The sequence below is a fragment of the Scheffersomyces coipomensis genome (assembly GCF_036884675.1).
Source record: "Scheffersomyces coipomensis strain NRRL Y-17651 chromosome Unknown DFJ63scaffold_5, whole genome shotgun sequence".
NCBI lineage: Eukaryota > Fungi > Ascomycota > Pichiomycetes > Serinales > Debaryomycetaceae > Scheffersomyces > Scheffersomyces coipomensis.
This window is the reverse complement of record NW_027042896.1, coordinates 868,980-892,951: the sequence shown is the minus strand read 5'-3', so window position 1 is coordinate 892,951 and position 23,972 is coordinate 868,980. Positions and strand designations below refer to the sequence as shown.

General features: G+C 31.8%; 8 protein-coding genes across 8 annotated transcripts; 6 read left to right on the top strand and 2 right to left on the bottom strand. All coding sequences in view use genetic code 12, as the record gives it.

Annotated features, from left to right (window-relative positions):
* Positions 1–49: 49 nt before the first annotated feature.
* On the top strand, positions 50–1,363 carry DFJ63DRAFT_336495 (tRNA (guanine-N2-)-methyltransferase; the record flags this gene model as incomplete). Its single annotated transcript, XM_064908389.1, has 1 exon — positions 50–1,363. The coding sequence occupies one exon, from the start codon at positions 50–52 to the stop codon at positions 1,361–1,363; it is 1,314 nt and encodes a 437-aa protein (XP_064761079.1).
* A 592-nt stretch (positions 1,364–1,955) lies between these two features.
* THI4 (thiamine thiazole synthase) lies at positions 1,956–3,008 on the top strand (the record flags this gene model as incomplete). Its single annotated transcript, XM_064908388.1, has 1 exon — positions 1,956–3,008. One exon carries the CDS (start codon positions 1,956–1,958, stop codon positions 3,006–3,008), a length of 1,053 nt encoding a protein of 350 aa, XP_064761078.1.
* A 136-nt stretch (positions 3,009–3,144) lies between these two features.
* DFJ63DRAFT_194015 (tubulin-binding prefolding complex subunit) lies at positions 3,145–3,961 on the top strand. The gene is made up of 2 exons (XM_064903901.1): positions 3,145–3,297; positions 3,358–3,961. Exons 1-2 carry the CDS (start codon positions 3,281–3,283, stop codon positions 3,929–3,931), a joined length of 591 nt encoding a protein of 196 aa, XP_064761077.1. The 5' UTR covers positions 3,145–3,280; the 3' UTR covers positions 3,932–3,961.
* On the bottom strand, positions 3,927–5,356 carry DFJ63DRAFT_319967 (uncharacterized protein). Its single transcript, XM_064907134.1, has one exon. It carries the CDS (start codon positions 5,045–5,047, stop codon positions 3,992–3,994), a length of 1,056 nt encoding a protein of 351 aa, XP_064761076.1. The 5' UTR covers positions 5,048–5,356; the 3' UTR covers positions 3,927–3,991.
* A 70-nt stretch (positions 5,357–5,426) lies between these two features.
* Positions 5,427–6,767, top strand: RPL18 (60S ribosomal protein eL18). The gene is made up of 2 exons (XM_064907133.1): positions 5,427–5,619; positions 6,194–6,767. Exons 1-2 carry the CDS (start codon positions 5,508–5,510, stop codon positions 6,640–6,642), a joined length of 561 nt encoding a protein of 186 aa, XP_064761075.1. The 5' UTR covers positions 5,427–5,507; the 3' UTR covers positions 6,643–6,767.
* On the top strand, positions 6,768–9,029 carry DFJ63DRAFT_330732 (uncharacterized protein). The gene has a single exon (XM_064907650.1). It carries the CDS (start codon positions 7,023–7,025, stop codon positions 8,814–8,816), a length of 1,794 nt encoding a protein of 597 aa, XP_064761074.1. The 5' UTR covers positions 6,768–7,022; the 3' UTR covers positions 8,817–9,029.
* Position 9,030: 1 nt separating this feature from the next.
* RPS19A (40S ribosomal protein eS19) lies at positions 9,031–10,057 on the top strand. Its single transcript, XM_064907132.1, has 2 exons — positions 9,031–9,101; positions 9,564–10,057. The coding sequence occupies exons 1-2, from the start codon at positions 9,082–9,084 to the stop codon at positions 9,976–9,978; spliced, it is 435 nt and encodes a 144-aa protein (XP_064761073.1). The 5' UTR covers positions 9,031–9,081; the 3' UTR covers positions 9,979–10,057.
* Positions 10,058–10,113: 56 nt separating this feature from the next.
* On the bottom strand, positions 10,114–22,734 carry DYN1 (dynein heavy chain; the record flags this gene model as incomplete). The annotated part of the gene is made up of 1 exon (XM_064905156.1): positions 10,114–22,734. The coding sequence occupies one exon, from the start codon at positions 22,732–22,734 to the stop codon at positions 10,114–10,116; it is 12,621 nt and encodes a 4,206-aa protein (XP_064761072.1).
* Between the last annotated feature and the right edge of the window lie 1,238 nt (positions 22,735–23,972).

The following is a 23,972-nucleotide window of genomic DNA, read 5'->3' as shown; positions in this document are numbered from 1 at the left end:
ACTAGTAGATAGATCTGATATATACCTTGCAACAACAACATATCGAGATATGAAAGATTATTTGATATACTTCGCTCAAGCATATCCTAACTTCAGGAGACCAGAACTCGAGTCATTAGCAGATTTATATAATATACCGTTAGATTTAAGTCATCACGATGAATCAAATCCATTTCTTATAGTTCAATTAGAAAATGATGATCAAGCTCGTAAAATAATGGAAAGATCAGTGTTAAGTAAAGGGATATATGAATTATGGGGTCATGGGAAGACGGTTGAAGAATTACAAGAAAACGTTAAACAAATAAGCAGTGATAAATTTGAAATATTTAAAGAAAATTCATTCCGATTCAATTTCATAGGCTACAAAGGAAGTAGAAGTAATAGACAAAAAGTCAAATTAATAGAATCATTTTCATTTATGGCATTTACTGGTCATGTTAGTATGAATAATCCGGATGAAATATATACCATATTGGAAGAATATGAAGTAACTGGTAGTGAAAAAGCTACAACTCCAATAAACTTATGGTTAGGTAGACAAATTCAATTAAGTGCTAGAACTGAAAACATTCTTGATAAATATGATCTTAGAACTAGAAAGTATATTGGAACAACTTCATTTGATGCTGAATTATCTTTAGTGTCTTGTAATATTGGTCAAGTTGCACCTGGAAAAATCACATATGATCCATTTGCTGGAACTGGTTCGTTCTTAGTAGCAGCTGCTAACTATGGTGGATTACCAATGGGTTCTGATATTGATGTTAGAATGTTGAAGGGTAAAAGTGATGATTGTAACATACAGGCTAATTTCAAACAATATAATACATCTTTATATTTCATAGATATCATGACAATGGATTTCACCAATAATGCATTAAGATCAGATTTCGTTATAGATACCATAGTATGTGACCCACCTTATGGAATCAGAGAAGGATTAAGAGTGTGTGGAGCTAAGAATGCTGAAAAGGCTGCTGGTAGGGAGCATGTGGTCATTGATGGCGAGAAGGCTCATTTAAGAAGAGATTTCATCCCCCCAAAAAAACCATATGAATTAGCTAATTTATTGGATGATTTATTGACATTTGCAGCAGATAGATTACCCCTTGATGGAAGATTGGCTTTTTGGATGCCAACTGCCAATGATGATTTTGAAATCAATCAAATTCCTCAACATAAGAATTTACAATTAATATACAACCTCGAACAAGAATTTAATAAATGGTCCAGAAGATTGTTGGTATACGTTAAGAGAGACGAATCTTATGCAGGTGAAACATCTAATGGTTTAAAAGCACATCATATTAAAAACTTTAGGGAAAGATATTTTAATGGATTCAATGAAAAAAGTAGATAGGGAGTAGATTACAAACATTTAATTGTTGAGATTTCTTAAGCCATTCTTCAACAATTTTAGCATTTAACGTCATTATTTCTTGTTTATAGTATATTTTAATAAAGTTTTTATTCTCATAGAGGTAATTATTTTGAGGGTTAATTAGATATGGTTCGATTGAAATAACCTATATAAATTTACTTTTGATGTAGTATTTAGTTATGAGCATGCACTTACAGTTCTACGAGTTGAGACAATTTGCAACCGAGCAACAAAAAATATGCGTTTACAGGGAAATCCTTTAATTCTATAAATTGAAAAATGTCTGATTTATAATTATTAACTACATTCATTGTTTAGAAACCTCTTGGAGGAGGGGTAGTCACATTCAAATCATAGCAATTGGATACCTGTTTCCCGGGTCAATAGGAAAATGTAACAGGATAAGACAAAATATGAAAATAACGTGTTCAAAATTAGGGGTCAAAGTGATATCCACCAATGGTCTATAAAATAACCCGTATCCCCCCCTCCTTAGGAATAAACTTTTTGATATTATTTCAATTTCATTATCATTATTGAATTCAGAAACTCAAATAAAATCAAAATTAAAATGACTCCTCCAACTATGCTTCAAACAGCTCCAGTCGCTACCACTTTCTCTCCAATTGTAACTAAGGATAAAACCATCAAGTTAAAATCAGATGCTAAGAATGGTGATGTTAGTTTTGCTGATTGGGAAAAGTTTAAGTTTGCTCCAATTAGAGAATCAACTGTTTCAAGAGCTATGACTAGACGTTATTTTGCTGATTTAGATAAATATACTGAATCAGATGTTGTTATTGTCGGTGCTGGTTCCGCCGGTTTATCAGCTGCTTATGTCTTAGCTAAAAATAGACCAGATTTAAAAATTGCTATCATTGAAGCTTCTGTCAGTCCAGGTGGTGGATGTTGGTTAGGTGGTCAATTATTCTCTGCTATGGTGTTAAGAAAACCAGCAGATTTATTTTTAGATGATTTAGGTATTCAATATGATGATGAAGGTGATTATGTTGTGGTTAAACATGCTGCTTTATTCATGTCTACTTTATTATCTAAAGTTTTACAATTCCCAAATATTAAATTATTCAATTCTACTGCTGTTGAAGATTTAATTACTCGTCGTGATGAAATTACTGGTGAATTAAGAATTGCTGGTGTTGTAACTAACTGGACTTTAGTTGCTTTAAACCATGATACTCAATCCTGTATGGATCCAAACACCATCAATTGTAATGTTGTTTTATCCACCACTGGCCATGATGGTCCATTTGGTGCTTTCTCAGCCAAGAGATTAGAAGAATTAGGTAAAGCTCCAAAGGATATAACTCAAGGATTCAAACCAATCGCAGAACAAAAACCACAAACTCAAGCATCCAGTGCAGATGGATTCCAATTAGGTGGTATGAGAGGTTTAGATATGAATAAAGCTGAAGATGCCATTGTCAAGGGTACCAGAGAAGTTGTTCCAGGTTTAGTTATTGCTGGTATGGAATTAGCTGAAGTTGATGGTAGTAACAGAATGGGTCCAACTTTTGGTGCTATGGCTTTATCTGGTGTTAAAGCTGCTGAATCTGTTCTTAATGCTTTTGAAATCAGAAAGAAGCAAAACCTCAATGGTTATTAGGAAATGAAGACTTACAATTTGTTTTTAAGTATACTTAAATAAGTAAATAGTCTAAATGACACATCTGTTCTTGTATAATTTTGGTGTTTGTAAACTTTGAGAGCGTATAAACAGAATTTTGCAATTTTAGAATATGAGACATTATTTGATGTCGCATTAATTAAGCGACATCTTTAGTTCAAAGGTTTTTGAAAATTATTGATCTCGAGTATAAAGATTAGTTAAATATTTGATAACATATTATTGAAATATATCATATACCATCCATAACAATGTCTGAAATATTGAAGTATGTATTATTACTATTTTAATTGTGTTTAGTGAATCAATACTAACTTAATTTTTATAGACCCAAGAAGACAAACCCTCGTGGTATTCCTGAAGCTCCATTCATAGATAAAGTTGAAACCATTATCAAGAACCCCGACCAAGATTTTGAAAATGTGATTCAATCATTTCAAGAAAGATTACAACAATATAAGTATATGGAATTATCCAAACAACAACAATTAGCTGATTTAAATATTAAAATACCCGATATTGAGAAAAACTTGGATATCATTAATTATATTAAAGAAAAGAAAGCTGAAGAAGATGATGAAGAAGATGAAGATAATGAAGATGGTAAAGTCATAGTGACAAACTATGAATTGAACGATACGTTATATAATAAAGCAAGTATAGATGTGGAGAATCTCAATTCAGTGTATTTATGGTTAGGAGCAGAAGTTATGTTAGAATATCCATTAGATGAAGCTGTTGAATTATTGAATGATAGATTAAAGAAGAATAATGATCAATTAGCCATTATAAAGGAAGATTTAGAATTCTTAAAGGAGAATATAACAACTATGGAAGTGAATACTGCCAGATTATATAATTGGGATGTTGAAAGAAGAAAGAAAGAAAAAGTTACTGCTTAATTATATCATTATTGTATATAGCTTTTCATTTCATTAATATATATAAATACGTACTACTACTTATGACCTAAATGTATCCAAGAATTGACTACCTAAAGGTCTAACTGGAGTTTCGGCTCTTATTTCATGTTCTTCATTTCTATTTTCATTATCATCTAATATCTCTTCTGCTTCCTCTATTTGATCAGGATTGGTGGTTACAGAATTTTGATTTGATGCTAAATTATCATTTGATCCAAGAGATATGTATCCTCCTCCAAATCTTCTTGTCACTAGATCAATACCATTATTGATTGATTTACTTGGATTAATAAGGAATCTAAATATTATACTTGATAATAACCAATTTTTACTTCCTGGTAATAATTCATAGATATGTAATTTTCCTACAAGTAAACCTACTAAACAAGGTATAATTGATTTGGCACCATTGTTAAGTAATAGTAAAGTATAGATGATATGAATGGGGAAATGATTGGTTAAGGTTAATTCTTTACTTGATGGAGTTCTATCTATTGATTGTGACTCGGAAGATGTTGGAGTTGGAGAAGTTGATGTTGAATCAGACGAGGTTGATGAAAATGGTTTTGATAATAAGATTTTGAAATGATATGAAACTGGTATAAACGTACCATAACAAACATAAAGTGATGATAAGATTCCTAATGGACCGGGGATGATTTCATTAAAGATTAAAGATTGATATTGATTATCATTGGGAGGAATATTAAATATGACTGATTTTAAAATGTATAAGATATAATATAAACCTAATTGAGCGAAACTCATAAAGATAAAGCAAAATGCAGCATTATATAATGTGAATAAGATTATAATGGAGAAATACTTTCTTGAACCATAGAATCGTTCTAAATTCTTAAAATGAAACCATAAAAGGATGACAAGGAGGTAATCTGATTCATTAACTACTGATATTTGATAATTTAGTATTCTCCAATATTGAAAATACTCTATGATATAGGGATCGATTGATAATCTTAAATATGGTTTCAATTGTAATACTGATATGGATAATGCTAGTATGGTAGTTATAATACATATTACTTTGGTAACTGGGGTATTGGTGAACCCTCTTATAGGAGTCAACTGTGTCATATCAACAGTAGTTATTACTTCTAATCAAGTTAATTGAACTCTATTATAGATGATTAGCCTGTTAAATGGGGGTATTTATTGATAAATTATAACTGTAGATATGGATGGCAATTGATATCACTCTAAACAGACACTCACACACACTGCTCTCTATCTTTAAACTACCAATCACAAAGTGAGTCACATGCTAATCATCACCTGATTGGTCACCTGATTGGTCTCTTAGGTCATATACCCTACTACTCTGCTACATTCACGTGATCTATTTTTTCTGGTCTTCCTCTCCCTCACTGAAAAAAATTTTTGAGTGAGGCTCCTCCTCCTCCTCCTCCTCCTCCTCCTCTCACTGAGAGCGCAGAGACAGACAAAAAATTTTAAATTGAAGTATCATCAAATTAAATTTTTCAATTATCCTTTTCCTTTTCTGTTTTTAAATCAGTATCAATCATATCAAGTCAACATGGGTAGAGATCACACCACCAAACAACACGCCAGATCTGGTCACAGAGAAGCTCCAAAGTCTGACAATGTCTACTTAAAATTATTAGTCAAATTATACTCCTTCTTAGCTCGTATGTAATAACAATCCATCATCATTTCAACCCCCCAAAAGAAGATGTAATGATAAATCACAATTCCATTTAGTAGTAATATTACTTGGAGGTGTTTAATCAGATTACCAGTTTGCCCCGTGCCCCATAATAGTTCCTTATCCTATGGATTTCAGTTCCTTGAGTTTGATTAATTGGATGTAATATAGTTTACAGATTGACAATACAAATTTTTCAAAAAGTACCATTTTCTACTATATCTATCCTTACCAGTTAGTAAACACACTAACGAAAAGCTTAAGGATTGTGGGAAATGTATCCGACTTTAACTAGTCTGTCTTTTGATTAATGTAATCGTCACTTTGTTAACCAATACGTTCATTTCATTCTCGGAATTTCTTTCTATTTAGAAACAGAGCCTACTTGATAGTCGGTGATTCGACATTTGAAAGTATGGCTATTATGATATCCTAGTCCGGTTAATTTCTGCGAGTACATGACTCCTCCATTTGATTTATTAATTGAATGAACTTGTGTTTATTGTGCGTCTTCTGAGCAGAGATTTTTTGAATAAAATACTAACTTAATTTTATAGGTCGTACTGATGCTCCATTCAACAAGATTATTTTAAAATCTTTATTCTTATCTAAGATTAACAGACCACCTGTTTCAGTTTCTAGAATTGCTAGAGCTTTACGTCAAAAGGGTGCTGCTGAAAAAACCATTGTTGTTGTTGGTACCGTTACTGATGATAACAGATTATTAGAATTCCCAAAAGCTACCGTTGCTGCTTTAAGATTCACCGCCGGTGCTAAAGCTACCATCTTAAAAGCTGGTGGTGAAGTTATCACTTTAGATCAATTAGCTTTAAGAGCTCCAAAAGGTCAAAACACTTTAATTGTTAGAGGTCCAAGAAACGCCAGAGAAGCCGTTAGACATTTCGGTATGGGTCCTCACAAAAATAAGGCTCCAAGAATCTTATCTAAAGGTAGAAAATTCGAAAGAGCTAGAGGTAAGAGAAACTCTAGAGGTTTCAAAGTTTAAGCTAATTAATTTAATTAAATTAGTTCTTGGCTTTGCTATTCCCCTTCATTTCCACTCATAGTTTATACGATCTCTTTAATTTGTATTTAATGTATAATAAATAATATAGGTTTTCCAAAAGAGGTAATATTAAACCCACCTTCAATTGTAATTGTAGTTTATTAATTGATAACGAGATCTGTCCTTAAATGCCTGTTTATGAATCCATTGTTGGATATATGTTCCTGTATATAACGCCAGGTTTTTTTATCTTATCTCTGAAAGGGAAGGTCATACAGATTGCTCCACACCTTTTTAACCACATCAATAATCTGTATTACACAATCTGTATTGATCTTTACCATATATCGTTGGTGGGAGAGAGATAATAACTAATAATCATGGATGTTGTGAAGTCTCAAATCTCGGGTCATACCCAATTCCGAGAAACTGGGGTAAATCATCATCATGATTATAATCTGTTAATTGATTTGCCATTAGAAATCATCGAGAATGTGATATATTGGTTAACCAGGGGTAATGTCAATATCTTTCATCGAAGTGGATTTGTTCAGAAAGATCTTATATATCCTGAATTCATCTATAAATTAAATAGAGTTAGATGTGTGGGTCATTATCTTGAATTAATTGCATTATCATCAACTTGTATAAGGCTAAGACAATTATTGGCTCCTTTCATATTCACTAACTTAAGCTTGATAAGATTAAACAATATCGACGTGATACTAGGTAGTCATTGGGGTCAAAGTGAGTTATTCTCCGATAAGAAGAAATATCAACGAGAATTTATGAAGGAGTTATTAGGTAATAATTTTGATACTTGTTTAGTATCTGATTTAGCTCGAACTAGTTTTAAACAGGGGGTTATTGGTGATGGCAAACATCAAAGCAGATATCAAAGACAATTTAGTATGAATAACTTTATTACTTATTTAGAAAGTGATTCAACTATTCTTAGTGGATCTGATTTACAATTATTTCCTAATGTGACATCATTAAAGATCTTTGATTCAGGATTCTTTAGTACGTCCAAGTTCTCGTTCTTATCAATCAATAAATTGACTAATCTTTCGATCAGAGGCGATATATTAAGTAATGTTGAACATATACCGTCATCCATAAAAAGACTTGATGTGATCTTAATATTTTTATATAATGGATGGGAAGATACCATGAAGAAACTCCATACTAAATTTGAAACTGATTTTCCTAATCTAATTGAATTCAACTTATTTACTGATACGAAAGAAGTATTAAACTATGATGAAACGTTGAATTTGTTAGAAATCATGGCTGATAATTGTGTCGAATTGGAAAGTATTAATTTCCGTAAACTTCGAAGAAATGTATATGTTGATTCATCTCGAATACTTTCCAATCTGATTTATAATAGTTTAAACTTTTTCAAAATCATTAAAAAGTTTGAAAAGTTAAGATTCATTGGTACTGATTTAAAGATATTAAATGCCATTAGTGATGATACATTATTTGTTGATAATTTAAAGACATTAAATAGTCCTGTGATATCAGGACCAAGTCGATGTTTCACCATAATAGATCATTCAACCACAATCCCAATGTTAAATACTAATGCTATTAAACTCTTATCTGATATCATAAGATCCGGAGGGTTTAATGAATTACATTTTCAATTCAATGAATCTCATAATAAAAGTCGAGATAATGCGATTAATTTGATTTTAAGTGTGGTATCATTTCAAACCCAAATCTATCAGAAACAAATCGAACGAGTATCAATCATGCCATGTTGGTCATTAACTGATGGACATCTCAAACGAACATTTTATCGTGATTGTATACTTAAGAATAATGAAAATCCCAGTAAAGTATGGCAACAATCATTAGCTTCTGCCTTAATTGGGGATAAGATATCAACCAATTCAGGAAAGTATAGAGATAAAGAAATATTTGATGTTAAATATATGGAATATTCATTCGAAGAATTCTTTGGTTATCCTCCATCCCCTGTTAATGAATTCCCTACCATCTTACAAGCTAAATTACAACCCAATGATATAAATAATGAATCCCATCATAATGAGTATAGTACAAGTCGGGCATTCTGGAGTGTCGAAAGTTCATTATCTGAAATGGAACATTACTCTACGAAAGCAGATAAGGGTATTACAATCAGAAGTAGTAGTAATAATTAGAAGTTTTACATAGTTAATTAATTAATAGTCTTTTTTTGCAACCACACTACACGCCAAATCATCTACACGTGATCGAGTGACTGTTTTCACGTTGAGCCTCACATGCCTAATTGGGAAGCTGTTTTATATACACTCTCAGACACTCTTTTTTTTTCAGTTTCCTTTTGCTCACAAAAAAAATTTCAATATACAAAAAACAATTTTGAAGATATCATCAATCCTCTTTTAAATCTTTACCTTTAACAACTAATAAAACAAAGACAAAATGCCAGGTGTTTCCGTTAGGTAAGTCTTTTAATGTCGAGAGTGAATATAGAGGGGATCAAACTATTGTATGAATGAATGAATGAAAACTGTCGTGGTGGATAGTGAGAGTATTTCAATGTTGGGATTGTTACTCTTGCCATATTTCAACCAAATTAAATCAAATCAAATCAAATCAAATCAATGATTGTATAATCCAGTGTTATCAACTACCATGGAATGAACTCCATTGGTGATAATGGAATGTTTCACTTGTCCAAGTGGAGTATTAAGTTCAATAGTCATCAAATCACTACTACTACAACTTGTATTTGTAAACTTTCTTTCATCGATGAGTTCTATAATTCAAGGGGTAAGTGTGTTTTATTCATTTACAAACAGTTTTCAAACCATTTATTAATACTAGATTACCTACTATAACCAAAGATTCACTTTATTTATATATATAAACTTAATTTACTAACATTTATTTTTTTAATTTAGAGACGTTCCAGCTCAAGATTTTATCAATGCTTACGCTCAATTTTTACAAAGACAAGGTAAATTAGAAGTCCCAGGTTACGTTGATCTTGTTAAGACTTCTGCTGGTAATGAATTACCACCTCAAGAAGCTGAAACTTGGTTTTACAAAAGAGCCGCTTCTGTTGCCAGACACATCTACTTAAGAAAACAAGTTGGTGTTGGTGCTTTAAACAAATTATACGGTGGTGCCATTAACAGAGGTTTCAGACCTCACAGACACGCTGATGCTTCTGGTTCTATCAACAGAAAAGTTGTTCAATCTTTACAAAAGATTGGTGTTTTAGAAATCTCTCCAAAAGGTGGTAGAAGAATCTCTGAAAATGGTCAAAGAGATTTAGATCGTATTGCTGCTCAAACTTTAGAAGATGACGAATAAATTATTTAATTTAAAATAAAATTTCATATATATAATTCATACACAAACCTATCCCTAATACACATTGTTGCTTAGGCATTTTGTACTATACCAATTATTTTAAATTTTATTGTAATCTGTAAAACTTTATTCTAACTATTTTCTAATTAATCTTATAAACTTTTCAGCCACTGATTTTCCTTGTTTGTTCTTGTATGATAAATCAATCTTTTCATCAATATCAACCCATAAGAGTGGTGTTTCATTAGGTAATTGAATAATCCAATCCATATAATTAGATTTAGGAATGATTAACTTATCGGATTGATTATGAATAAGATTAAATTGAGCATTGGTAGATTCTTCTCTAAATAAGTATGATGAACGTTCAATAATATATACTCTATCGCTTTCAATATCAACTTTACCACAATAAGTAATTTCTCCTATAATATAACTCAATTTTTGCCATGGGATTCTTTGAAGTGAAATACTTCTTAAAACTGACACGGCTGATTTAAAATCACTATCATTAATATCATATTGCTTGTTGAATGACATAGGAGCGTAATTCAACCTTAACACAATCAATGAATGTAACCAACAAGTTAAAAAGAATAAATGCTTGAACTCATTACTCTCATTCTCAACATTTATAGAACTAAAGGTTTCAAATAAAATAGTCTTGAAAGTAGGCTTATTTTCAATCGAGATAATCTTTGATTTTGAAACTAATCCCACGGGAATATTGGCATTATAATTGGCGGTTAAAAATAATACAAAGTTAGAATGACAATTCAGTTTACCTTCTAATCTCTGTTCCAAATGATTTAACCATTCTGGTGACATTTGAACATTCTGAATAACTACCCAATCACCATTTTTAATTCCCGTCAGAATAGCTAGATCGGCTAGTTCTTGACTCTCTTTCGATCCCATTGAAATTACTCTCAATTCCTTCTTTGCTTCATCTGCTAAATCTTGTACTTTAAATGAACCTTCAAATCCTTCAGGTGATAATAATAAAATTGGATACCTATTATCAACTAAATTCTGAGTCCAATATTTAAGTTCATATTTTGAAGTGTAGTCACCTTTACCTGAAAATAAATTCTTACTCAACAGGGTAATCCCTTGGATATATCCAAGTCCTTTTTCACTTGATTCTAAACTCTTCACCAACGGAGAAAGTATTTCAACAGTTTTACCATCTACTGTATCTAATGAATCAATTGCAATCTCTAATTGTTCTTTACTTTCTGTTATGACTGCATTGGTGATATAGGAAATCGCCCTTTCAAATGATTCATCAATCAGAAGCTTATTGAAAGCCAGTACCAATCCAAGAGCAAACGCTATCTTATCGTTAGACTTTAATGATGTGGATATGGCGGCGAAAATTTCAACATATATCTGATTAACAAATTCTGAAGGTGAGAACTTGTTTCCTGTTGTGAATAATAAATTATTGAATATTGAGATGAATCCTAATAAGGAAAACTTATAGAGTTTATGCAAACCATTCAATTCCTCAACAAGATGGAATAAGTATGCTGAATGCTTTGCTAATTCAGAATACTCTATTCTACTAGTTTCAATCAATTCAACTACTTTTCCAGTCTCATTCAATTTCTCATCGATATCAGATGCATCCTGTTTAATGAATTCTAATTTATCGACAACATCATCATTGTCAAGTAAATTTCCGCTAGCACTATTCAACGACAGCAATAAATCTTCCTCCAAATTATGTAACCTGGTATGATATTCACCTTGTAATCTAACAATTTCAACTCTCTTCTTTTCAACTTCTGGTTTAATTTGTTGTAATGTCAAATTCAACAATCTATTTTCAAGACTTCCACTAGTTACTGTAAAGTTAACCACAGTCGTCCTTGCAGAAACAAAAGGTAACATTTTAACACCAGCATCTTTAGTATGTAGGAGTAATTTGAATTCTGGCGAGTAATCAATCACATTCTTACCCAACTTCACAACCAGACGACTACCATTTCTCTCAATATCTTTTCTGAGAATAGAATCAATAGCAGGATCATAGTATTCAGCATCTTGTAAAATAATAACTCCGCCGAATCTTAAAGCATTTTCAAGTTGTTTGAGGTAGCCTTCATTTAAGAAACTTGTAATTATCACTGTCTTAGGGGAATAAACTGACTTAATTGAATCAAGAATACTCGAGGTTGGATCTATAAGTAATGGGATATCCGCTACTTTCAATATTGTAAAATTCTCATTATGTAAATCATCTTTGTTTAATTGGATCAACTTCGACTTATCACGAGAATTCCAAAAATAAGAAAATACGGAGAATACCTGATCATATATAACACCACAACTATCAAGCTTGGTTTGCCACAAATGCATTAATTTTTCCCTTCCCTTTTCATCATAAAGACCAGCATATACTACAAAAGCAGCCGCTAAAACAGAATCACCTACAAGTTTTTCTCTAGATTCGCTGAATCTTAGAATGCTTGATTTCCATCTTTCTCTTTCTCCTGTTAAATTTTTGATAAGCTTAAGACTCCTTTCGATTTTCTTTTCAACTGTTTTCATTTCAAGTTTGATATTTTCCGATTCTCTAATTAAAGAACTATAATCCTCTTTGTATTTTTCAATACCGTCTTCCAATTCTTGAATCATTTGATCAATTGCTATTAACTGAATTCTGGTTTGCTTGGTTCTAGATTCTAATTCTCTAACTTCGTTTCTTAAAGGACCTACTTTTTCCAAAATTTCTGAATATACTAACTGAGCAATAACCCATTGAAGTAACGGACCACATGCTTTACTTGCTCTATGAACTGCCTCATAGTTGAAGTCTTTTCTTGATAAATAAGCTTTTTGCATATGTGCTCTTAAGTCGGAGGTCAAATGTTGTTCGTTATCAAAATTCACGATATTAGGAATAAAATCATCTCTTCTAATCACTAATTGAACATCCCTCCAAGTTGACACTTCGTAACCTAACAATATGCAGACAGATTCCATGGTCAACTTAACACCATCTGGTGGACTAGACATACTTCTAATTTCCGTCAAATGTTGCTTTTTGATATTTTGAACTCCTCTTTGCGCTTCTAAAACTGCAGGCTCTGCTAATTCTAAATCTCGCAACACAACCTCTTTTCTGTTTCTTATTTCAACCTCCTGTTTAGACAATTCTTCCTGTGTGACAACTGAAAATTCATGTTTTCTTTCAGCTTCATTTTGCTCAGTTAACATCTTGTTTAAAACTACCTTTGCCTGTTTATCTTTAGCTGCCAAATACGTTTGCTTCTCAGAAAGTTCTGCTTTCAAGGTATTAACAACAAGTACTGCCTCTTTTAATTTATCTAAACCTGTGGTAGTATGGCGCTGTATATCCTCTAAACTTGACTGTTTTTCTTCGAACAAGCTTATGAACTGTTTTACTAAACTCATGAAATCACTAGGCGTTTTCTTGTAAACTAAAGTAACTGAATGTTCTATGCTGACACGATGAATGAAAACCAAAACATCAATTATTACTTCTCTGAACCCAGAGATTTCAACAGTTAGATATGGATTATATCCTTGAGGAACAGCGTAGTTAGAAACATCGAGTGGCACTTGCTCTATCATTTTCGTTCCTAATGTCATCAATGTCATATCCAGCCAGTCACCCATCCAACTGAGTACACATCTATTGAAAAGTGCTGGTGAAGATATAATTGCTGGAGATAAACCATCTGTTGTGTCACTTATATTGAATACGACATGTAAATTTTCAGAAATCTGTTCTGTAAACCAACGATACAACTCATCCTTAGAGTCCAACAATAACCCTTGAGAGTGTGATTGCTCTAAACATAAATTCATCAATGCTGTATAATCTTCTCCCTCAAACAAACCAGGAATTTCGGCATTGGCCAACAAAGTATTCATTCTTTCGACAAAAGATGTCTCTAAAATGTTAGACTCGTCTATTATAAAGCATATCTTTTCACCACGGGCACATTTAGTCAAAACATTTCTCAAAGTGAAATCAAAGTCTGCCAACTGATAGTTTCGGTTAACATTTAAGGTGATTAACTTTAAACCATTCATCCAAGCAACAAATTTCGTCAAGGTTGACTTCCCACTAGCACTTGGACCAACTAATATCATATGTCCTTGCGGTTGTCTCAAAACACGATCAATTCTTAAACAATGATCAAGGAGGTCTTCATGTAATACCAAATCTACTTCACATATCTCCTCTTTGAAAATTCTTAGCTTCTCGATAATAAACACTCTTAGATCACTTTCTATAACTGGTTCGTACTCCAGAGTTAGCCAATTGGAATATAATATTGGCGATTTTAATGTTATTTGTTTGTCCAAGTTTGGGAAATAACTATCTATAACTTGCTCAAACAATTCTTTTGTCCATTGCTTCTCCTCTTCGCCTACCAATCTATCATAAAATAACCTTAATCCTTCGTGGTACCAGAGCCTAGTTAAAGCAGATAATGTTGTATAATTGTGAGATTTTAGAGCCTCTAACATACCTCTTGTCCATCTAGTCAACTCACGAGGGGAATAAATATAATGACTATGTAAAGCAAAGCCTAATTTTACTTTTGTTTGAAGATAGACTTCGATCATGGCTTCAGTTAATGATTTAGCAAATCCCCTCAAATCAGGAGCAAACTTCAAAATCGCAAGATTGAATGTAGAATAAATTTGTTGCAATGATGTTTTTCCAGGATAATCAACCATAATTAGGGTTGAATGTCTAATGAACCTGTTTGAGAGTGGGTTACGTCCTGGATCTTTTGGAGAGTTACAAGCTCCCACAAATTGAATATTCAATATACTAACCCATTGTCGATCTTTTGGCCTCCAAAAACCACCATGTTCTATCATCTGTCTCATAAAAGAAATCACCTTTTGAGTACCATAATGGTCATTAGCTGGTAGATTAATCTCATCACAGAATACTACTAACCATTTACCCTTATTCTCTGGAGAAATCTGGATACCATTGGCAGTCTGTTTATATGTACATATTTGTTCCATGGATTGTAGTAAAGATTGTGGACTCATCTCCTTTGAAAAGTTTAAAGAAAGCAATTCAAGTTTAGGCGACTTTCTCAAAGCTTCTAAAAGCGACATAGTCTTTCCTGATCCGGGAGGACCACAAAGCAACAAAGGACCATGTTCATTGATGACTGAGTATATTAGATTTTCATGTATCACAGTATCTTGGGTTGGTATAATAGTTGAAGGACTCATGACATGTTGAGGTTCTAGTTCAATTGCTTGAACTTGGGTATTCCAATTTCTCCAATCCCCATCTGGTAAAGTTACATCCAATTCAAAAATAGTTCCCTTAACTGAATCGAGGAAAGAAACTCCTTCAATGTTTGCAGCAAATATGGAGAATTTTTCCCTGTCCAGAGGATTACAGTCACCTGCAAATGCCCACACTACGGAAAGTAGTAAGCATTTTCCAATATATCTCTGAATATTTACTGCATCCGTGCTATTTTGTGTACGTTTAATTAGGAATAGTACATATTTGCGACAGTATGACTTTAGCAAGGTAGTAAAAGATTCAAAAGCTCGGAATATTGTAAAATCCATAATATGTTCGAGTTTCTCTGCCTCTTTAATCAATAAATTAAGCTGTTGTGAATTGAGAATACTCGCACAGCCATCCACAAACTCCTTTTGCATCTGAAGGACCTCGACTCGGTCGGTTACTTCCTCTTCAAAATCTAATGGCTGGTGGGATAAACTAAATACTAGTTTTTGGAACAAACTGTCAAGCGAGACTAATGACTTATCAAACCAAACAATACCACATCTAGAGATGGTTGCTGGAGTAGCGTGTTTGATGTTATCAACCTCAAATAGCAATCTCACATTTGGAGGGATAGCTAATCTTTCACCGTTAGATAATGTGAGAATCTTGTTATCATCAAGAACACTATTTAAATTTTCAGCCCATTCCGGATCAATATCACCATCGAATACGATCCATACCTTTTTGGATAACTCTCCCTTTAAGTTGTCTCGGATTTTACGGAGTATCTCAGTAAACAATCCATCCGTCCATTCTCTAGTCACTGGATCTAAAAACCCGTATAACTGGTCCTTTGATAAGACTTTACTATCTATAATGTAGCTTAACGATTCTGTGTTTTCTTTCATTGCTATAGCCAGTAAAACCAGTCTCCAAACTGTTGATTTACCAGTTCCAGAGTCACCAACTAACATGATACCATGATGAGAGCTCTGTATTTGGAATACCTGTAAAGTTTTTGTTATCCAATTGTCATCGAAGGATAAACCTCTATATGTGTAATACTCTCTTATTTTGCTTGTAAGGCTTTTCAGATCTAAATTATTGTAGACAACATCAGGGAAAAATTTCTTTTCAAGAGTATCTAATATGTTCAAATCTTCCTTTATCAACTTGGGAGCTATTGTCTCTTTGACACTTTGAAATAGTAAAGATAACTCTAAATCTTTTGAGTCTAAGCTTACATTATTAAAAACTCGCCTCTTTGCTCCACATCTAACAAGAGTTGCTTTTAAGGCCCTTAATCCAAAATCATAATGTTGCTGTGACGAAGTAGCATTACTTAATTCCAAAAAGAATGGAACGATGATTTTTGAAATATCTCCAGCATGTAAAAATGCTTGGGCGGTTAACAAAACTTCCACAATATTTTCTCTATCGGGTTCTACCATTGAAATACTTCTAAATTGCTTCTTCAAATTCTCCGGCAATTCGGATCTACCAGCGTAACCAGGGTTCATGGTGACAAATATACCAACTTCACTATGCACATTAGTGAGATGGCCTGCTATATCAACCTTAGCTTTGTTGTCTTTTAATCCTCTCTCGATTGCTTCGATTTGAGACGAAATTGAAGAAAGAACTCTTTCGTCCAATCTATTGAATTCATCGAAACAACCCCAACATCCAATTTTTGAGAGCCCTAGAAAAATTCTACCAATTGATTGGAAATCAAAAGTTTCGTCACAACAAAATACAATGACCATTTTACCGAGATTGCATCCTAAAGCCTTGATGGATTCAGTTTTACCAGTACCAGCAGGACCAAATGGTGAACCTCCAAGTTTTTGTTTTAAAGCCAAACTCATAGTTAAGAAGCATTTTTCTATTAAGGGAGTATAAGCAAGCTTTTCTGGAATTCCTAAGTATTCAAAACCATAAGTGAACTCGCCATCAGCTTGTTTGACCACAAGCGCTTTTCTTGCATCTCTGTGATTCTCATCGTAGTAAAAGCATTGTTGAATACTTTTGGTAAACTCAATTTCTGAATTGGTCCTTGAATTCGACAAATCAACACAAATATCTCTGTGGTGGATGATTTCGATTACCAAGTATTCAATTTTCTTTCGTTGGAGCGGCACAATGTTGGAACATATCATTTTGATTAATTGCTTAATGAACAAATCGTACGATGCTGAGAGCTTTTGGAACTGCTTGCTTGATAAATTCTCATCCAACATAGTAGTAAAATTAATTTGGGATGCAACTGTTAAAACTTGAGCCGGGAATTTGTCAATGAATGAATTCAAAGCTGCTCCATCGGTTGCATTGTCAATGATGACTTTGGATTCACCGATTGCCTGCTTAACCAATAAGGACAAAGTTAATTTTATCTCCTGGTCTAAGTCGTGAAGCCATTCGTGAAGCTTTTTAAGCTTGATAGATACACTATTAAATAATTGAACACATTCATTTTGCTCACTCCAGATTGCTGTTATTGAAGAACTTACTGCATCATACTCCACTGATGAAACACCAGAAAACATTTTCGATAGATGCCTGTTTACTCGAGATATTTCATTGGAGCCTCCAATTATATCTAGTAAATCTTCATTCCCCACAAAGTAAAATCGTGGAAATAATTCTCTTTGCTTTTCAAGGTAATCAGATAATGATTTTCGTAATTTATTCAAATTCACAGAAAAGTTAATGAAGATTTTGCTAATATCAGTAATGGATAAAACTTCAATAATCAACGAATTCTTATAAATTCTCTTTAATAAAGTGAAATACTCATAAGTAATGTTAGTGAATCGATTTGATTCAATGGGTAAAAGTGTATTGATATCACTATTTCCATTACCAAAGACACCATCGAGGTAAACCCATTGACGTTGAACTTCGATCCAGACATCCAATAAAGAAAATAAACTGATCAATTTATCTTCTAAAGCGGTAATTTCCAGCTCAAAATTAGTATAATAAGGAGAATTCTTCATACTGGATAACGAATTAATATCATTATTGCATTGATCAAAGAGTTTGTCCCAATTCTTTAACAACTTTATTTTGTCACCATAATTAAATAATTCATATCGAATATTTATCCACTCACTCTGAATGCTGGATAATTTGCTTTCAATAATTTGTTCATTATTAGCTTGTGTTACTATAGCGGTAATCACATTGAAATTTAATGAAAAATTAAAATTCCAAACGTCACCAATAGTAAAGCTTTCAACATTAATGTTAGCGGCTGATAAGCCCAATTGATTGATCAAAGACAACCAATGTCTTTGTTTCATTGACTCACCACTTAAATCTGTAATTAATGAAAATGTCTGTAAATGAAGAGTGATTTGATTCTGAATTTCTTCGAATGCAGAATATTGTCTAACGTCTGATGGCAACAATCGTGAATTATTCAAAAGATCAGCCAATTTGTGACGTACCGTGGGAGGTTCTACATTCTTCCAAGTTGTTGCCTTTATTGATTCAAGTTCTTCCCATAATGTGTTAATCGATAACCAAACTGACTTCAATTGTTTAATATCATGAGAAATCTCAAACAAAGATTCAACCTTAACTGTAGCCACATTTAATTGATCAGCCACAAACGATAAAGCTTCTGCATTATTAGATAAGATATTACAAGAAGTCTGAAAATTATTCAAATCAACTAATGCCAAAGAGGGCAACAAGTTAGCTGCTATTGGACGTTTCAGATTCCAGTCATTGGTGAGACTCTTTATAGATTCATTAATTCTAATCGCTTCTGATTTGATCTTAGGTACTAATAATTCAAAGTTATCTTCTAATAGCTTTTCCTTCTTCAAAAGTAAAGAATTTATAATGGAAAGATCGTTGTCCAATTGTTCAACATATAACCAACTCGAAGAAAATTTAAATCTATGCTTGAAAAGAAACGTCTGACCAAGCTTGAAAGTTGATAAATTCAATTGCCATTTTTTATAATTATTGATCTTAAAATTCAAGTAGTTATTGATATCTAAGATCAATTGAGATATTTTAGTGGTAAAGAAGTTTAATTTAATTTCAAGCAGTGATTTGCAGTTAATCAAACTATTATGCACCTTGATAATCTCTTGTTGATATCTTGAACTAAACTTCTTGATCAATTCAACTTGAAATGTGTCAAATTTTAAAATAACTCTCGATTGAACGTTATGAAAATTAATCGAAATTAAATTGGAGAATACGATTATTGATTCTGAATTATCAAATAATTCTCTTAACTTAACAACTGAATTAATTGATTCAATTAAGCTTTCAAAACTGACATTACTTGGCAAGATCTTTTGTAAATCATCATCAGAATTAAGGTTCAATTCCCAAAGATTCTGCAATAGACTCCATTTTTGAAAGTAATCTTGACATTGATTAATAATGGTATCGACTCTCGAATAGGCTGAATGGATCTGATTGACGAGTTTCTCATTATGTTTGTTAGTTATAATATCTTTAAACATATGTTTAGTTTCTAAACTTGTTAAAATCTGAGACTGGTTCTCAATAACGGACATAATTGAGTTTATAGAATCAAATATGTTCGATTTAGTTGTGCTCAAATCAGGTTTGATTATAAATGATTGATCCTCAAAAACAAGATTGTGATCGACTGGAGCTTCTAATAATGGCAAACTTGGTTCCAAACGTTCATAGCATTTGTTAATAAGAATCAACTCAAGCTCTGAATTGACTGACTGGCATAACTCGTTCAATTGTGATTTATTCAAATCAATTGACATTTGATTGATTTTTAATTGAATGGTTTCAATAATAGATTGAATCGATTTAAACTCATACTGGCAAATTTTTAATTCATAATACTGTTGTTGTAAGAATTGATTGAATTTGTTTAAATCATTCAAGGATTGATATAAATGACTAATTTCTAATTGGAATTGATTCAAATGATGCAAGGATTTAACTTCAATCAAACTATTGTTATCGACAGAATCAAATTTATAATCTTTGATGGAAAATAAATCCAATCCATTCAAAATATCTTTCCAATTGACTTTGACGATTGATTTCAAGTTGACTAATATCTTTTCCTTGACATTCTCGATCAAAAATCCAAACTTGTTACCATAATCAGTTGATACTAATTCGACCGTAAAGATGTGTTTGAAACATTCGATGGCCTCGATAAGATCAATTATAATGGGATATAGCTTATTGATCTTTTTAAATTTCAATACCAACTCTATGGGGATTTTGAAATGATTCAACTTTGTTAATTTATTAATTTGCTGATTGTAATTAAGTAACTGAAAATCGAAATTGACCAAAATTTCATCATTAGGAGTTATTTTCAATATGGTAGAATTATTCAAGCAACTATCTTCAAAGTCTTCCATGGTTCTAGAAACCTGATTTATCCAATTATCAAATAATAATTGGGGGTTTAACTTTTGTAATAAACTATTGATGTTTGAATTGATCTTTACCCCTATTGAATAGTTATTCCAGTTAGAACCTAAGAGATCATTCAATTTTATTAAATAAAAATTTAATTTGTTAATCAAACTAAAGTTCCAATTAATTTCTGACACAATTGAAGTATTAGCTTCACTTCCACGTATAAGGTCAGATTGGGAATGGTTGAATGATTTCGTATAATTAGCATTTAAATTCAACGCCATTAAGTTGTCAATCTCATTATTGATTATTGATAATACCTTTAATTTAATTTCATCATTAATCAAATAATTGATTTCAATATTATTGAATTTTTCGAAAATGATTAAGAACTGATTAAATGAATGGCACAGACTAAAGAGATTATTCAAGATGTTGGATATGTTTAAGTAAAGATTGTTATAGACTTCAAGATAGTTCTTTGAGTTCATTGACCATATTATTTCTCCTTGTTTAGATAAATCAAATGGGTTGGATGATAGTATGAATGTATTATAAGACTCGATTAATTGGGAGTGAAGATGGAAGCTGGAATCTATTGCTTGTTCCTGTTGAATTATCAGTAATAAGTTCAAAAGATTCTGATGATTAATTCTGAAAGTTTTGAATGATTCAATGGATTGGATTAATTTATTAAAGGAAGTCTTATCAAACTGAATAATCATGAATTTCTCTTGTCTCTTTCTTAATAATTCTCTTATTAAATTAATCAAAAACTTTAAATTTTTATCAATGACATCAAAAATAGTTAGAATCTTGGTTTCGAATAAGTTGATGAATCGATTGAAGTCAATTGAAGTCAAATTCATTTCAAGAACGATTAAATTCAACTTTTTAACGATATCATTCAATACCAACTCTATATACTTTATAATTCTGTTTAATTTAATCGATGAATTCAAATTTTTAACTTTCAATTTAAGATAATTGAAAAGATTAGTAATTATTGTTTCAAATTTATTTAAATCATCATTGGTGCAAGATATTAATTCATAAATTGGTAATTCTTTAAGGATCGAATTATATAATTTAGAAACTGATACTTTATCATTCAAACCTGAATCATTTTGGAAACTGATTGTTACTTGAAATCTCTTATTATTGTTTAAAATCTCTATAGTCTTTGATATTTCAGGAGAATTTGTGATTTGATTAATAATGGATAATGAGGTTAATTCCATTGAATCCCAGAATTCCTTTTCATCGACGATAGAATCATCATCAAAAGGGTCATGGCTTAACTTAGTAATTGATTGAATCTGTTTTGTCCAATTATTAACGATGGTAGTCAATTCATTCAAGAAATTTGTATCAACTTCATCTTGATCTTCATCTTGGTGTTGTAAAATTTCATATATTTTTGGATGAATAGTTTGTAATAAGTTTGGTACTTGGATCTTTTGATGAATGTGTTGTAATGATAATGATAACTCATTAAATTTGTTTTTAGTTTTCAAGAATTTGTTCTCTAATTCATGATCACCATTGTTATTGTTCTCTTGTTGTGAAGTTTTATTGTTATATGTTAATAAATCAAAATATGGAATCAAACCAAAGTTAATCAAAGATCGTAGTTTATTAAGCATTTCCATTTTCAGATTGTCTTCAGTATCAGGTATGTCTGATTCATCTGGTGTATCATTGTTGGTAGATTTATTATGTGTGGATGAAATGGTTAAAATGTTTAACTGTTGAGATAAGGGATGATTGGAGCTTAATTTGCCTTGAGATTTGATAAATAGAAGCAATGAACACTGAGTTTTATCAGAATAAAAAGAATCGAAATCAGTCAATTCATTAAAGATATAATATTGATTGAGTTGAGATTTTATAATAATGAATAAAGTATCTTCATTAAGACTATTGATAAAACTAGCCAATATGGTATTTACGGACGTGGTCTCGTTACTGAGTTTGATTTCACTTGACTCTAGTAAACTTAATATGTAATTATCGATGAAACGATGTAAATGATTCAGCTCTAATAGAGCTTCAGATTGTATTTGCAACAGAGACAGTTGCGGTATTTCACTGTCAATAGAATGATTAGAAACATTCATTTGGACTCGATTGATCTGTGAAACCTTATGATGATCCTTGGTGATACTATCTCAGGTAGCTGATATGATGATTGATGAATCTATCGCTTATCCAATCTAACCCAATTCAATCCTATACCCTTTTGAAACACACTATTTACAGCATATACATTTTTTGTAAACATCAACAAATAAAAAGAGACGCGCTAGTATACAGGAGATTTGATCTCCATAGTTAAAAATTAAAATGGAAAAATAGTCACATGATTTGAGTGTTGTGATATTGCACGTGATTGGTTTTATTAAATTTGGCACCTTGAATGCAAATAAAGGCATTGTAATGGATAAATAACATGAAGTATGGCTATACTCATTATAGAAGGATGTATTATAGTAAGATAGTCACTCTCCGAGAGATTTTATAACTCATTTATCTATGTTAACTCTAAATTTATTATTTGGTTATAATTTATACAAAATTAGCAATAAAGTGGAAGAAGAGATTTAAATTAAGAGATCGGATGACGGACTATCAAAGTATGGATTCTTAAATCGTTAACTGAAGGCAATAGATGCTATTACGAAAATAATGAATGAGGAATCATTATCAAACCTGAAAAGGTTGAATCAACTTACTCTAAACTAAGAGGAGAAGCAGTGTAAATTCCTTCCTTCCTTCCGATCCTGTTGCCCCCTGGTTGCAATGTACTATAGTGACTTAGAATAGAATTCTATAGAACATGATAGAAAATGAAAATCAAAACAAATTGATTACGGAAAGAAACTTAAAATTTTTATCTCCATCGTATGGAGAGAGTGCACGGATAGCGGAACAAACTTCAATTATGGCCCTAAAAGCTTTTTTACAGCGGATTGAACCAGAACCAAAAAAAAAATAAAAGGCTGAGCGTCTAATTTTGTGGATTTGTTTACAAATAAAAAAAAAAAAAGATATTTCTCGGTAACTCTTTGAATCATTTTGATGAAAATTAAAAAATTTATCCGGAAAGTAAACATATTCACAAATAGACCTTAATAATTACTGCAAACAAAAAGGGTAGCGCAATAGACAATCAAATAGACCAACAAGACGGGTTGAGTAGTTACATTTAAAGCTTTATCACATCATCCGGAATGTAATCTGTAGTGATTCATTTTATGGTTCAACAAGATTCATTTTGCAACTTATTATTTACAAGAAGTAGGTAAAAGTATCAATTAAGTTCAATTAATAGTATATTACTCAGTTCGTTTTAATC